The sequence below is a fragment of the Carassius carassius genome, chromosome 31 (assembly GCF_963082965.1).
Source record: "Carassius carassius chromosome 31, fCarCar2.1, whole genome shotgun sequence".
Taxonomy (NCBI): Eukaryota; Metazoa; Chordata; class Actinopteri; order Cypriniformes; family Cyprinidae; genus Carassius; species Carassius carassius.
In genome coordinates, this window is record NC_081785.1 from 15,120,231 (window position 1) to 15,137,750 (window position 17,520).

The window sequence follows — 17,520 nt, forward strand, 5'->3', positions numbered from 1 at the left end:
TGCAGCTTTTCATTTCAGAAGACATTAAGCAACTGGAATCATGTGGATTATTTGTGGATTATTGTGGTGTATTGTTGTTTGAACTCTCATTCTGACGGCACCCATTAACTGCAAAGGATTCACTGGTGAGCAAGTGATGTAATCCTATATTTCTCCAAATCTGTTCTGATAAAGAAACAAACTCCTTTACAATTTAGATGGCCTGGGTGGGTGTACATTTTCATCAAATACTATTATTATTATTTTTTTGGTGAACTATTACTTTAAAAACAGATGTCTCTAAAACAGTGGATGTTATAGTGAAGCGATGTTTTCCTGAATCCAAAATTCCAAGAGAACATAAATGCAAACCAGGAATGTACTGCAAACAAACCACTCTTGATAAAGGCCAAATGCATAAATGTAAATACACCCTACACCCAATCAATTGTAAATAAAATGCATGGCAGTTAAATACGACAAAAACAAAAGTTTTTGTTGATTTGCATTAAAAGAGGACATGGAAATGGTGGATGTTTCACTGTTCAGCTATCGTTGCCTCATTTCTCTCATAAGACTGAGTTAGTGCTGTCGGGCAAAAGAGGGTCAAGGTAGGTTCAGCATGACACCCTGTGGTAACACCGCTCCAGTGCAGCTTGTGTTCTAAAAACACCAAAATGACACTCATTGTCAACTAAAAATTGAAAAGGAGCTGTTCTTCATCATTTTTTTAATACATTTATAAAAAAAAAAAAAAATTATATATATATATATATTTGTCTAATATACTATTAGTAATTAGGTCTTTTAATTCACACCATAATATTAATTGAACATTGATTTAATGTAGATTACAGTAAAACGCAGCCTTCAACTTTCATTATGTAAGATGGATTTTTTTATCAAGCTTTTTGACAATGCCTCAGGATGGCTTTGAGAAGCTGTTAATATCTCACAACCAGTGTTAAATGTGTAATTATGTGCTTTATGCTTCATTTGAATTGACGGTTAAACATCATAAAGCAAAGGAACTAAAGAAACGAGACAAAGAACTTGATGCTCATATATTATTTATTCCTTTTAAATATTTTCCTCTTATAATATACATTTCTATCTTAAATAATACAAATGCGCTGTGCTAGATCTATTATGTCAAAGAATGCCCAGTACTTCCATGCTGCACTGAAATATATATATTTGTATAGACACGCTCACCCACATACACACAAACAGCCGTTCGTCAAAGGAGCAAAGAGCCTGGAATTCATGGTCAGTTTTGTATACAGAGAAATGAACACAATCCTCTCCCTCTTTCCTCATTTTGGTACACATTTGCCATCCAGAACATTCTGCTAGAGAAGTATACATTTCAAAAATACATGATTTTCACACTAACAGCAACCACTAAGGAGTCTACTCAACCACACCGCCAACCAAAGCCAAACGAGCTCTGCTTAAATGTTCCGCGAAACCACTATGGCATTAACACGTCTAAACTGGCACATCTGATGGTAGGAGGTGACATTTACTGCGATAACTGAGAAAAAACAAAACAAAAAACAGAACGTAATGGAAGATCAGGACGAGATTATTTCACTTCTGCTTTTTTGTACATTTTGGTCAACACTACTGAAGTTGGGCATGATATATATATATATATATATATATATATATATATATATATATATAGGCTATGCAAAGGGAGTATAAATATTCAACGACAAAAATCATCTCATCTTCATTACAATGACAAAATTACTTCTGACTGATTAATATTCACTCAGATCTCAATAACACGAAAGGAATGTATTCAAGAATACCTTAAAGCATATCTGAACACAAAAAAAAGGATGTTAACCTAAGAAAATTGTCTTGATGTAAAACAAACAAGCAGGTCTCCCTCTTCCATCAGTTTAACCTTTTTTGAGACCCTGTGGGTACAATTACACTTTAACTCTACCATCTCATGTAAAGTCTGCAATTTTCAAAAGTCCAAAATAGGGAAGTGTGAAGGTCAGCATAGTGTGATCAGACAATCCTATCAATGCTTTTTAGCACAGATAACAATGTGGTGCAAAACAAGCAGGCCAAAAACGTGAAGAGGCTTGAAAAAAGAAGAAAAAAAATGTACCAACCAGTATTTCTTCACATTGAAAACTGTTAACTATTTAAAGGCACAAACAGACCATATAAAACAGCTTTCTCATATCGTAATTAGCGATCTTGTAACAAAACTACCATGTAAGACGAGAAGCAAAGGGCACATGTTGAAAGCAGGCCTGTGCGCACAAGATAAAGTTTGTCCATTCACATTTGTAACTGACAGTTAGCGAGTTCTCTCGTATCTCTTGGTACATGTACAACAAATACACAGTATTTTCCTGCATTGGAGATCAGTAGCAGGTGACATTTTGAATGATAAGTTTTAGTGCAAACTAATGGAGTGGTGAAGGTGGATGTTAAAGAGTGGCGTGATAACCTTTGGTTTGCTGGGAAGGCAGAAAACGGGGAAACTCGGTGTTGGATATAAGGCAAGTCATGATGGGCGATGAGAAGACGAAAGCTCATTACTCAATAGTCGATCAACAAAATGTTAAGTTAACCAAATGCAATCTGGGATATTTGGTCCGCCACGATTAGTCTGTGATCCCACACCCTGTTATGATGATTGAATGAATGATTGGCCATTGCGTTGTGGATCAAACTGATTGGTGCCTCCTAAAACACGGAGCTTGTGTTCAATTTATCTAAAAATAAATATTTTTTCCCCATCAATCTACAGATTATCTGGTTCAATAATAAGGGGTGCGGTCACTTCCAAAAAGAGAATATTAGAACTCTATTCCATAATTCATTCTTAATGTACCTGCATTAATTTCTTCATCTCTTGACACTTAATTCAGCAAATATAAAAAGATAACTGCAAAAATAAATACTCCAATTCATGGAGTGAAAAATCACATTTTGGCGATCGGTACCTTTGAACTCAAGGTAGTTGTGCTCAGAATGGCATTCTATAAAGTCACAAGGGATAACCGTTGCAACTTTGTTCACTTTTCAGAAGTGCTGCGTCGAGAGCTTTTATTCTAGAGGGAAAACAGAAAATAACAACTCCTCCCTAAAGACTTGTGGCCATCCAGTTGATACGGCTTTGATTGTGTCACAACGTTTTGGATTCTGGTTTCAGTATATGGCTCCATTCAGACCTACTGCAGGTTTTTCAGCAGACGGCCGTAGCGGAAGTCATAAACATGGCGGCAGACGAACACCATGTCGGGGTCGATGTCGTTGGGCATACAACGATGAGCTGGAATTACATAGCTGGAAGGAGGGACCAGGGAGCTACGTCTGGGAAAGCCCTCCTCACGACATTTCACCAAGGCACAAAATCTGAAACATTCAAAATCACATTTGATTTATAGAAAGGATATGAGGTGATGATACATTTGACACTTGCAATGAGCCAAAAATAAGATCGCTCACCTACAGTATTGTGCTAATGTCAACACATAGCACTTATCCTCGATACATGCCACACTGTTTTCATCCTGATGCCGAGATGCAAAAATCTCATTCTGGAAGAATCCACATACACCATCAATATTTTATAATTAACTTAAGGGATTCCATACTGTAAATGTATAAAATAAATATTGCATGCAATACAATGAAAAAACAAATAAAAGACAACCGTATTCTTTTGACACTTCGTTTTAAATCAAATATTGATGTCGGAAGATGCAGGCATGTTAAAAAGTCCATTTAAATATTCTCTTTATGATTTATGGTACATATACAGTGTTAATAACGTGTTTTGAGAGTGCTGGGAGTCATTTGTTAGTCCAGTGCCCAATTTCAGCGGTTCACTTAACACAGGAAACTTGTGCTGCCTACTTCCTCTATTAAAATAATAATCAAAGGAAGTCAAATGTTGACATTGCTAGTCCCCGGAGGACCACATTGCTGGGCCATGAACAATTCTAGACTCACCTCACAGTGCATGCTGGGATTGCGACCCCCTTGAGTGTGTTCTGGGCGGTAGTACCAAAACAAGCTCATCATCAGCTCCCCTGAAAGTAGGCATCAAGTATTATGAGCTCTTCTGTGACTTCTCACTGATGTATCAGAGAAAGCAGTATTTAGAGGAAGACTTACTTGACTCAGGGTTTTCCCAGAAGGCAGAGACTTTGGCCACGTAAGGCAAGGACTTCTTCCTGGGACCTGAACGCAGTAGCACTGTGTCTCTGACCCTGATCACCTCTCCATCTCTCTGCACTGCTTCATAGCACCTGCGTAGGGATGTGGAATCCTCACCCTTAGACGAAATGAAAAATATAGTTACACATCACATTCAATCTCGTTACACACTTTTGGATCATGTCAGACATTTGAAAAACTACAAATGATAAAAACTAATTAAGGGTCAATGTGAAACCAGCCTAAATGATTAAAGCTTTATTGAAGATAGCTTAATCAAGCATTCTGTGGTTAGCCTGAAGGACTACTCTCAAAATGCATTACATTTGCCACTAAAAATAGAAAAAAAGTTTTGAAAAAAGTTTCTTACACTTACCGAGGCTAAATTTATTTGATCAAACATACAGTAAAAACAACAATACACTGAATATATATATTACTGACCCCAAACTTTCTAAAGGTATGTGTATATTTTACACAAATACTGATGATACTAAGGGAAATATATCTAACCATGATTACACAGTAGAGTCTCTCATCAAAATGACTTGTTTTTATTACTTTTATTTGACTAGGCTAGGACTACAATCCAAATCCCTACAGAGCAGCACAAAGACCGAGTAAAGGAATGAGTCAGCAGTGTGGTCGACTAAACAGACTGCCTGCTGAATCCTGAAGTGTTGCGTTCATAAACTCTCAATTTAATACAGATGTTCTAGTTCATAAAAACACTAAAATTGAAAAATAAAAAAGCAGCATGATAAACATTTTTAAAACACCACCATTCATTGTCTGAGGTTTTCCCACCGGCATACAATTTGTTTAAGAAATATTTGTTTAAAAGAACCTCACAGGAAATTTAATAATAACAATAATGTCAATGTTTACTACTGACATTTTGCAAGTGCTGTTCTAAGGAAAATGCCTGGGGCATCATTTAGTCATTTGTCAGGAAACGCAAATGCTTTCAACGAACTGCTGCTTTGGGCACCTAAATGTCTTTTAAAGAAACTTCCAATATGCCACCATCCCAGGAGAGGGCAACTCTAGTACGTACCACGATGAATACTTCCTTTTCTGTTGCCACTCCAACAGGCAGCCAGCCGTTTGTTGTCCGGCGATGGCTGATCTTCGACTGCTTGGCAGCACTGCTGGCATGGCCCGCTCCCAGCTGGCCATCCTTAATGTGGGGGCAAACAGCAGAGTCCTGCACCCCAGAACGAGAGCCACTGGGTGGCTTGGCCCTCTGAGGGCATTCCCGTCCCACTCTAATCTGCACCTGGGGTCGACCGGGATCGGGAAGAGGTGTCTTCAGGTGGGGCACTGATTGGGTGGGTGGAGGCACAGTGGATATGGGGCAGATGGACAGTGGCAGGGCAGAAGGCATCGTGATGGAGGAGCTGTGGTCCTCCAGAGGGTAAGAGTAGTCTTCTACAGGAGTAGAGGAAGCAAAAATCATTGGTCCATAAAATGCTCAACATGCATTTATGATTATATACAAACTCCATATTGCATGTAATACAACATAGCAGACTAATGTAGTCATAAATGAGTCAGTGTGCCAGATGCTGCGTGGTCAGATGCAGAGCCTGAAACCATAATTATATACAACCTTGAGGGTATTCGATTTTATGACAGGAACAACATATCAATTTAGAAATGTGAAAACAGTGAAACACTTGATTATTAATACATAACTCAACTTCCAACATAACAATGACAGTGTATTATCAGTCCAATAACATCCAATTGCTGTGATACAAGGGTGCTGTAAGGTTTGTGTTGGCATCTGAAAAACACAACCAAATTTTAGGGTGGATGAGCCAATCTTAGGAAACCTCCTGTCAATTGCCTATGCGGTTCCCATAGTGATGAGGAAATTTGAGACGTGAGCCTGTTCATGTGATGCATTCTGTTAATGCATGAAAAGGGATAAGAAATGTGTATTTTATGATCCATCTTAGCCCAGAAATTAAATATCTACTATTATATTCTCATTTCATGTTGTTCCAAAGCTGTACTGTGTCTTATTTTTTTTATCCGTGGAGCACAAAAGGTTTTCCGTCCAAACCTTTATATTTCACATACAATAACAAGTTCATTGTGACCACAGACTGTAAAGTTCCAAAAAGTAAAAAATGCACTATAAAAGCTTGAAGTATTCCCTACAGTATGTCTCATGCACTAAGTTAGTCTTTATGATATGTTGTTGCATGGAACAGATCTATGTTGTGAAGATTCTCCTTTCGTGTTCAGCATATGTTTTGGCATGATATGAGCGAGTAAATAATGACAGATTATATTGTGTTACTTTTCATGTATTACTCAGTAGAAGAGTACATCTCTTTGGGGGAACTATTTCTTTGAACTGCTTAAATGTGGGACTAACTGTGGGAAATGCAACTGTGCAATTACAAGAAATGAAAATTGCATAGTTGGGAACTGTCAAACTAGGAGGGAATTTTTTTTTGAATACCATTTTAAGTTTTATAGTTCATAAACTGACCTTTAAAACTTTCAAATGTACTCATTTAAATGTACTTACTCTACGGCCATCCAAGATCCAAGATGAGTTGACTATTACATCATTTTCTCACCAATAGATAAGAGAACAGGTGCCATCAGAACGAGAGTCCAAACAGCTAATAAAAACATCCAAATAATCCACATGACTCCAGTCCATTAAATAATGTCTTGTGACTGTGTGCAAGGGCTGTAATGCTAAATTTCTCCATACCTATTTTGATTAAGAAGCAAACTCATCTACATCTTGGGTGGCCTGAGGGGGGTGGAGGGGGTACAATTCAATTTGGGTTGAACTGCTCCTTTAAAATGTTTTCTAAATGAAATCATAAGTCTTCCATTTTAAAATTAAACTGGAAATCTGGTGAGGCTGCTGAGTTTCATTTTTCAGTCATTTAATGCAGTTAAGTCTATATGTGAGGTCAAATCAGCACACGGTTGGAGGTCAGATAGTGGAGGCACTGAGTGACTCCTCTGAAATCATTTCAGTTAACCTTTTATAAATACTGTGTTACTGCCCACTGCAAAGTAAGAAGAATGACTCAATAATAGCTGATTAACCTGTTGTTGGTTTTAACCTGCAGCAGGACCATCTCCTTCAAGGACCTCTCCCCCAAAAGATCAGGCATGCAGGACAGGTCTATCAGTAACATCACACTACCCATCCCCTGAGGTCTGACATTAATGAATAGTAAATGCAGACATTTTATTACACTCTGAAATGCCGAAAATCTAAACAGAGACAACAAGGGTAAATCAAACACCAATTTTGAACAAATCAAACTGCCCTCAAACTAAGCGCACAGTGACATGCGGTTGGAGCGGTAATCACATTGTCTACACAAATGAAGGATAACAATACTAAAGATAACCCTATTCACAGTGCTTGGCCTCTGTGGACAGAGATTGCTTTTAAGGAATATTGCAGTCATTATAGCTTCAAATCAAGCATGAAGCATTATTGGAAGAAAACTTCACTTCTCCCTACAGTATACAGACATCTTTAATCAATCTGCACTCTCCTAATATTCAGCTTTTAGTGCACATTGAACCGTACGGAATTGTTCAGTATAGCTGATTGTGTATGTGATACTATCTTGTCGATTGTAAAGCTTTGCACTTTAAAAAATTTCACAACTTGCCAGAGCCGGATTATCCATAAGGGCACCAACCATTCACAACAACTAGGGGGGCACCACATGACACAAGCTTTAAAAATATTTTTCGTAAATTGTTTTATTACTAACTTGAAATTCTTGAAAGACCATACATAACTCGTTTATGAACACTAACTTAACAACAACAATAATAATAATAAATTGTAAATAAATAAAGATTACATGACCACTATCAGTCTCCCCTTTCCGTCCCCAATCTGTCAGAGTTGAGTTGGTCCACAACAAGTACACGGAAATGTGTCATTTTTTAACGGCTTCAGAAAGATAACTCACTGAGTGTTTCTTCATTTTCTTTGTGGTGGAAACGCGGCATAAATGAATCAAAATGGACCGACGTCAATTGAGTGGTTTTGCAAAAATAAAGTTAAAGAAAGACAAGGACGCTAGACGTTTAGCTACAATTCAAAATGTTCCAGGGATCAAAAGATTTTTTAAAACGAGTGAAGAATGAGCTCAGGACGACAATGACACAGAAGCCATCCCTGTTTCCCACTGAAGTTAAAGTTAAAACATTTCCGTCTACAGCCGCCAGAGGGTGCTCTATGCTGCTCAGTGCTCCTGTAGTCTACAATGAAAACATAGAGCGCCCTCTCGCGGCTGTAGACGGTAATGTTTTCTCTTGGTGCTTGGTTCTAAATAAATGCGACTTATAGTCCAGTGCGACTTATATGTTTTTTCCCTTGTCATGACGTATTTTTGGACTGATGCGACTTATACTTAGGTGTGACTTATAGTCCGAAAAATACGGTAGTTGGACAAGTTAAAAAATTACATTTGAGAAATCACCATAATTATGTCTGATTGGGGGGGGGGGCTTTTGAGGTATAATGCCACACTGTCTTAATACGGCCCTGCAACTTGCACATTCATTTAATAGCAAACCAAAGATCAGCTTTCAAGTAATACCAAAAATGCTTCTGCTTTGCTTGTTTTAAAGTCATGCTGTACCTAAAGAGAAACCCACAGGGAGTCAGATTTCAGTCTCATTAATGGAGATTACGGCGAGTGAAAAATGACATTGTATAACCCAGCCGCGTGGTTAAAAACCAACAAGGGAGCATGTCTGCAGAGGTCTCTGCCTGTGCCGAGGTTCATAAGTGGCTGCGAGACCACAGCTGCCACCTCACAATGAACAGACAGCTCAAGTCTCCTGCCAACAAAAATAACCAGTACCCTCCCCACCTGTGGCAATTACTCACATTCGAACCAGCAGCGAACAGACTGCAGGGAACATGTAGCCACAATGACGTGGTTGGGGAAGGGCATTTCACTTCATTTGACTCCTATTCGACCCAATATTTTAAGTCCTTGATGCGACCTCGATGGGGTTTCTCTTGACATCCCTTAATCTGTATCTCACTGTATTTGTTGTGTACACCTTTAGATCCATCACTTTAGAGACTGCATGAGCTCATTCACAAAGATGTCTGCCACTGAGACTGGGTCAAGGTTGACGATACAAACATCATCTCCATCCACATCAGAGAAACATTTTCTCTACAATTCAGTCACTCGAAAACTCTACTCAATTTATTATTTTACACTATTGTTACAATATATTCCTTATTTTAATACTTTTATTTAATAATAATCACAATAAAATCACTGTAATTATATTTTTTGTAGACATATTGAATTAGTCCAAAACAGTGGGAATGTGCCCTACAAAAACTTGGTTCTGAAATGGTTACTGAAAGAGGTCTGGCTGGGTATAAATTGGTATAATTTTCACAAATTTCACAAAAACCTGCAAAGTAAAACAAAAAACAACAACAAAAAAACATTTCATATAATTTTTAATGTCTTTGCAGGTGACCTCCCCAATTTTTTTCATATCGCAATATTGCAGAAAAGCAAATATTGCAATGTGATTTGTTGCTCAGGAAACATTTATTAGTAGTAGTAGTAGTAGCTTGATCAGTTTTGAAGCTCTTGGTGAATAAAAGCATTAAAGAAGTATTAATCTTACTGACTCTGAACTTTTGAACTTCAGTTTATACACATAAAAAAATACTTAAATTAGATTACATAAATGTACTGTATGCATTTTATTTATGCTATATATTAAGCACAAGAAGTTGCTTAAAGATGTTACTTTTACAAATGAAAAGTTAATTACACTTCCTTTCTGTTGTGCTTTTTTTGGCACACATATGTGATGTTTGCTTTATGAAGTGCTTAAAGTTTGACGGCATCTTGGTAGCTCATTTTTTTCCCCAATAGTATCAGATGTAGCCCTACTTAAATACAAAATGCAACGGTTTACCTACTACCACTTTCTCCTCTGTACTTCAATCATAATTACAAGAAAATAAATCAGAGTTGACAGCAAGCAAACTCTTTCAATCTCAAAGGCTCAAACTTCCCTGTAAAGTTACAGTTATGGAACTAATTTGACAATGCAAGAGATAATTTTAAACATTTCATTTTCCATCCTACCTGTTTCCATTTTGTGCATGCAGCTGGAGCATCCTGCATTGTACGAGCAGCCCCTGCTAGCGATGGGTTGGGTGGGTCTGTAGGTATAGCTGCTGAGCCTGCAGGCCTCTCCGTAACAGGTGCCCACAGAGTTACAGTACGCCGGATGAGGGATCCCTGTAGGATGGGACACCGAAGAGGGCAGCAGTTTGGGTCTCTGGACCCTGCTAGTGCACATTGTCAGCGGGGGTACGGACGAGGGTGTGTGGCTCCCTGGATTTGAGCTTACGGGAAGCGTCGGAGTTCCGTGATGCGCAATGTGGACGTAGTACCCTGGGTAACAGGGATAAGGATGGGCACCAATGGGCATTGCTGGATGCGTCAGTGTGTGAGGAGCAGGAATAAATCCCTTCAGAGAATGTTCATCAGTTTCCGGGAAGGTTTTCTGGCCGAGGAACAGGGCTAGCCTATGGCAGTACTCCACTGATCTCTCCTGGGAACAGCAGTAATATGATTTCACATCAGTCTCTGTTTTCTCTTCCTTCACAGGCTTGAGGGGATAGCCGAGCATGGATCTGCACTGATATCCGGGACTAATAAAGCCATGGCTTCCTGTGCTCCCATCCCACAATGCCTCAGTGTGAAGGGCTTGCTTCTCGCAGAGGCTGCAGCATTGCTGCGATACTTTTAACTTGGACTGACAAGCCAAGTTGTGCTGCTGTTTACGCGATTTCAACTGTAGCTGCTTCCCTCCCACTGCACCGCCGCTAGGTTTGCCGTCTGATTTACCCCTGCGCTTCACTCCCGAGGACGTGCTGGTCAGCTTGAGCAGGGCAGCCGCATTTAAACCCGCCAGACGTTTGGGAGCAGGACTGTTTAAAGTCTGTAGATCAATAGCGTCAGACTTAATCTTCGCTTTTTTTGGGTTTCGACATTGTTCATTCTCTCCAGTGCAAGGGCGTTTACGGTTGTCTTGGCCTTTTCTGGAACAAACATTATCTTTTGTGTCTTTAGAGAGAGAAGTGTCTGCTTTTGTCTGTTTCTGCTTCTTTGAGGGTTTTGATGTCTTTTGGGGGTCCTCTCTATCGAACAGCAGACTGTTAACGGCTTCTGCATTCAGAGAGGCCAGCCGCCTTTGGCGAGGTTCAAGGATAAATTCTGTGTGTAAGGCAGATTTATCAGATTTCACTTTGCTTTTTGGTTCAGGCGCTGACCGGCAAGTCTTACAGGCTTTCTTGCGACACTTGCAGATTTTCATCTTCCCCTGCATTTCCTCCACCTGAGCCTTCATGCTGTTCCTGCACGTTTCGCTCTCATCTAAGCGCGTCAATAAGACACAGCAGTTAAGCGCGCTCACTTCACCCAATCCATGTCGTCCCCTGAGAGGGTACAGCTTCCGGTCTCTCTCAGTGGTCTTTGTTTTTATTTCCTTACCTTTTCCTCTTTGGATAGAACATCTTTTAGCCTTCTTTACTGGCCAAGTTCTGTCCATAGTTGTCTGACAGCTCACCTGGTCTGCAGATTCACTCTTATATCCACATAAAGAGTTCCTCTGCCGTGCATGGGTCATCACACTCTGCCATGCAAAACCTATAAAGGAAATATCAAGCCTTGTTATTTGTATTTCAAAGCTGCAACCACTATGATTAAATTTATAGTGTGTACAGAAGCCATTACGACTTTTTTAACCTCTACTAATTAATATTAATGTGAACGGCTATGTGAACTAATGTTGAAAAATCAGCACAAATGTGGCCTTATGTGCCACCTTAATCAGGTTGCTGGTCTGGCTAGAGAATTTTAATTGGGCAGTAACAAGCATGATCAGTAAACAGCGTAAGTGCAATAGGCCTAAAAAAATAATTAATGAGCATATGCTGTTTTGGCCTTTTTTAACAAAAATCTTTCAACTAGAGTACATAAAATGCATTAATAATGTATAACATTTCTGAGATTTTAACCGAGATTTAACCTAAATCATTCCTTTGGCAAAAACTGGCATTACGGCTCTAGAACCGATTACATTCATCTCTAATAGACCTGGAAGACTGCCATAATTAGCCTATGAGCATTTTTCAAATATATGTTATAATTGCTAAAACGTACATTCTGCCATTGTTCACTCATCCTTGTGTTGTTTCAAAGTAAGTCATATCGCTTTTTTTTCTCTGAAAACTACGCAAAGGGAAATGTGCCCTTTTCCAAATAAGTACAATGATGGAAACTCTCAGTGCCTTTAAAACAACTAGCTAGACACCGAATAGCCTAAGTAATGACGCAACTTTTCATTTTTGGGAATTCCTTTAAGAGACCGATGAACAAAGACACTTGTTAACAATAACATAAGTCTGAGTGCCTCTAGTTTCTTAAGTGCCACTTAAATTGCTGTTCCCCAGATATTTTTGGGGATATTTAGGTAGAATTCCTTTAAACTTGCAGATGAGAAACAAATGCAGTATTCATCATTATCTACTCATGATTCAACATGTCCAACATGTTTTCTCAAGACCTACTGAATAAATGAAAGGGGTCAAACACACACCGAGACACAACAGTAAATGGGCTCCATATGAAACTTAACACTATAACTGACACAATACACTAACTGCTTGACCTATTGACAAGTTCCTCTTCCTTTAAAATAGTGAAATAGTGAAGTGACATTCAGCCAAGTATGGTGACCCATACTCAGAATTTGTGCTCTGCATTTAACCCATCCGAAATGCACACACACAGAGCAGTGAACACACACACACACACACTGTGAGCACACACCCGGAGCAGTGGGCAGCCATTTATGCTGCGGCGCCCGGGGAGCAGTTGGGGGTTCAATGCCTTGCTCAAGGGCACCTAAGTTATGGTATTGAAGGTGGAGAGAGAACTATACATGCACTCCCCCCACCCACAATTCCTGCCGGCCCGGGACTCGAACTCACAACCTTTCGATTGGGAGTCCGACTCTCTAACCATTAGACCACGACTTCCCCACAGAAGTCAGAAGTGAACAGAAGTCCTTGAAATGAACAGAGAAATGAACAGAAGTCCTTGAGGCTTTCTAGCTGAATTTGACATTTGACCTAGTAGCTATTATTATACAAAGACATTTTTATGTTTGATGCTTCCCTCTAATTTCAAATATGATTTTGCGTTTTATGTCCTGTATTATTAATATCAATGAGTTCCACCATGAAAGACAGAAAAGCTTTGAAAAAGTATGAATGCTACAGGCTTGCTTGGATTGTGTGAATAGATTCATTTATTCATGTGCTCGGTTATTAAGTTTGACAGCTGCTGTATTTGAAACTCCATCTGTCAAATAAAAGAGGTCGTCATAACCATCAGTCAACCTCAAATGCATCGTTCTCCTTTACAACGCACAGAGCAAGTTTAGCATCCGTGAAAGAAACACTCTTATGCACATTCCTAAAAACAAACAGTAAAATATATACAATAAGGCATCTACCATAACTGACAACTGTAGCATTCTCTCATTTCAGAAACAGTCATCTTCAGTTGTCCTAGTGCTCTCTATCATTTAAAATCATTCAGCCAGATAAAGAGGAATCAATCTACTAACTGGTTCTACTAAATGCAAAAGTGACTATTTTAAAATATTTCCCCAAACAGATTGACCCTTACTGAAAGTAAAATAACCAAACATCAAAGATTACAGAAGAGATCCATATTTATCATTATATTATTACTGTAATCAAAAACGTGAATTCAAAAAATAATAAATTTGGGATTTCCATTAGTTATCAATTTAAAACAGACAAAAAAATAAGCTCTAAAATCTTTACCAAGAATCAACATTAATCCAGAAATCAAACTTTTCACACTCCATTAAATAATATTCTTTGTTGAAAGCCTTTTCTCTTCTATTGCTCGTATATAGACCATTACTGAAAATAATCCTACAGCATGCTCAAAAATGTGGAAAGCTTTAAATAAACTCACTGTGTCACTGAAAACTAAATCAACATTTTGTAATTCTGTGAATGTCGCAAGTTATTGATCTGGAGGGATATGGGGCTCATAAAATAACAGACTAACTGCTGGTCACGACCAATTGAGAGAAACAACACAACTCTCCAATGAAAGGTAGTTGGAGGATGAATTGTTGGCACAATATTGTGGAAAATTAGAGGTTCTCGTTCTAGTTTCAGGAAGGGTGACGGGAAATGGACTGCTGCCCATAATTTAACATTTCGGGTGTTTTTTCGGGTTGAGGTATCAGCCCATGACTTTCTGGCAAATAATCGGATAGCCATCTTGTGTTTCGCTCTTAAAATGAAAACGTTAGGTAAAATGCGTCCAGTCTAGATGGGAATACAGTGATATCTGACGTTTAGATACGAAAGAAGTTGCTTTTCCCTTCTAGTAATTGGAAATGTACTCCTCACTCACTGTACACAAATAGATGTTGTTCATTTCCCCTCCTACACTGCAGATATGGAGAACGGGAAGGTGTGGACGGAAAAAAGAACTGAGAAAAGAAAGGAAACCTATCTGAGTGAAATGTACAGCGCGATTAAAGTAATCCGGGATAAAGGCAGCAAGCGCGTGCTGGAGGTGTATGATGATGAGAGGAGCTCGCTCGGCTCTTAGGGCGTATCACACGTTACACATACACACACACACTTTATAAAAAAAATTAAAATAAAACACACACAGCTCCGTTCGCTTCACATCCTACGGTTTCTGCCACCGCATACCTCCAAACCGAACCAGCACGGTCAACTCGAACCCGAGCAATTGCCAGTGCTGAAAATTAGACTAAATGGCCAACCGTGAGAATCGAACGCCGAAGCGGAAAGCGCTCGGTCGGTCCCTGCCGAGAATTCCGAGCCTTCGCGATGGTATCCTGAGCACGATGAAAGAACAGTTTCACAAGTCTAACTAAAAAGCGCGTCTCGGACCGAATTTAAACAGCAATGTTCGCGGATCATGTCATGTTTCGGGCTATTTCCCCACCGAGAACGAGCGAGAGAGAGAGCGCTAGAGAACAGCGCATAAACAAGATAAAACAGATTAGTAATCCTTCATTTACCTCGTCATCCACTCACTCCGCTGTATTCCCGATCAAATAATCACATTCCGCGAGCAACGAGGGTCCTGTTGTTGGGTTATTACAATAATATCGATGCTCAACATTGGAATGAAACGAGTGGAGCACACACAGCTGACAAGACACGTTTAATCGGTGACCTACTTCCGAAGTAGCGTGCTGCTCGAGATAATATTCATGCGCTGCATTCGTGAAAGCCGCTGCTGCGCTGGGACGAGGTCTCGTTGGCATCACTCAGGTAGTTGACTGATGAAAATAATTAAAAAAATGACAGGTATAGGCTGAGGTTTAGACCTCATCGCTCCTTAAACTCACTGTTGGTCAGTCCTTGATCGCATGCAGTGAGCAAGTGCCTTGAATCAACAGCTATTACATAATGGAGTGCCTTGGACTATCTGATCATCAGTAATACTCAGAAACTATAATTAAATAAGTGCCAAAGGATAAAAGTTCGCATGAGGTTACCAGAGCTGTCTAGGCACGAGTTTTAGTTTTAAAAGATATGTAATGGCTCACATAATGATATTGAACTCCCAGTCCTTCCAGGAACAAGCCCTACTTTCCTTATTCAAATCTTATTCAAACAACCAGTTGGTTTTTTGAGGTTCTCAATACAGAATGCTTGTCAAGCTTAGGTCCTTGTCCCTAGTGAGATGCATGTGAAAACAAGTACCTCAGGCTATTATGAACAAATTCATAAACGAATAATGATTTGGTGTCCCTAGTATAAATATTACAGAGAAATGTTACCTAAACTCTCACACGCACTGATATTTGTTTGAGCACTAAATATGCCTTTCATTTATAGACCATATTATAAAAGTTATAATATATGGACCCCTAGTTTTTTCTTTTAAAAAATGTGTTCATATAGAACTGAAAATATAGCTTGTTCAATCAACTTAGGGAAAATGTTTCCATGCAATGAGTTTAGGTTTGTACAAAAAGTCAATACAAGTTAATTTAAACAAATGCACAAACTTATTTCCCCGAGTAGGAACAGCATAGAATGGGATTAACACGAAGGAGACTAATCTCAGACTGATCTCAGTTAAGTGAAGCCACTCATATGATCATCATCCACATCCTAAAGAGAAGTGCCACTCTTTAACACAATGGTAACCACAAAACTAAAAAACATAATAGAAACTCTTCTAAATCCCCAACATAAACCAAAGCTCTGTAAAACTGTACATTGTTAAAATTAAGGAACTTTATGTGTTGATTATACACAGGTGTTTTACCCATATTTTAAAATACACTTTTCATTGTGTCAACTGATTAGCAAAAACAAAAAAATGAGTAATGGTCTTAAAGACTCAGATGTTTTGTGTATAAATATCTTAAAACAATGTATAACAGCTGGATGCTGTTAAAACTGCTATGAAATATAGATGTTCGTGTACATTTGCTTTGCCTTCAAATTATAAATTAGAGAGTCAACAATAGAGGAATAGAGGAAAAAAGGGCAGCCAAGTATGAAAACCTAACTGTAAATCGATGGGAAGTATAACATGTTTTACAGCTGCAGCCAGATCTCCTTGTTAAACGAAATAGTTTTCTAATGCTGTTAGAAAACTATGCTGTTTAATGCTGTTAGATCTAAGATGCTGTTCAGAGGTGACAAAAATGCATCCACCACACGTATACTTTTCATATAGGGACTGAGGTGGATTAGAGCAGGCATTTATCCAGTATCTTTACACTGAGCAGCCATAGAACAGCCTCAACTTGGCTGTGTAAATACACCTTTAAGATAACTAAAGATAGCCAGAATGTGGCTGTGATGAAGATATAATGTCATAGAGAAATGTGGATACAATAAAAACGTGCTTTGAGCAATCCATAATGATAATCATGTACAATGATAACCAACAGTATCACTATACAGACATGAAAGGTCCTGAAAAGGCTATCTGAGAGAAATGCCGGCAAAATACTATTTCTTTTAACATATAAATTGATGTGTTTAATACCATTCAGAAAGATGACATTTAATGTAGGAAAAATGAATGGAATTTGCATTCTTAGACCAATAAGCTTAACAGATCAAATGGATAAGCACTTAAGAATCTTCACAAAACTTGCTGAAGGCCAGATCTTAACACACACAATGAAACATTAACTAGGATCTAATGCTCAAAGATTCTTCCTCGC

At 38.8% G+C, this 17,520-nt stretch overlaps 1 protein-coding gene across 3 annotated transcripts in view; it reads right to left on the minus strand.

The window, feature by feature from the left end:
• Positions 1 to 1,926: 1,926 nt before the first annotated feature.
• Positions 1,927 to 17,520, minus strand: part of bahd1 (bromo adjacent homology domain containing 1) — a 35,205-nt gene continuing 19,611 nt past the window's right edge. The window contains exons 1-7 of one of the 3 annotated variants that reach the window (XM_059519116.1): positions 15,508 to 15,761; positions 10,317 to 11,885; positions 5,234 to 5,607; positions 4,135 to 4,294; positions 3,970 to 4,049; positions 3,463 to 3,554; positions 1,928 to 3,369 (exon numbers count right to left, since the gene is read on the minus strand). In XM_059519116.1, coding sequence (XP_059375099.1) covers positions 3,186 to 3,369; positions 3,463 to 3,554; positions 3,970 to 4,049; positions 4,135 to 4,294; positions 5,234 to 5,607; positions 10,317 to 11,865 — 2,439 coding nt within the window. In that variant the 5' untranslated portion in view covers positions 11,866 to 11,885; positions 15,508 to 15,761 and the 3' untranslated portion in view covers positions 1,928 to 3,185. The other 2 variants (XM_059519115.1, XM_059519118.1) reach the window with 2 other exon arrangements.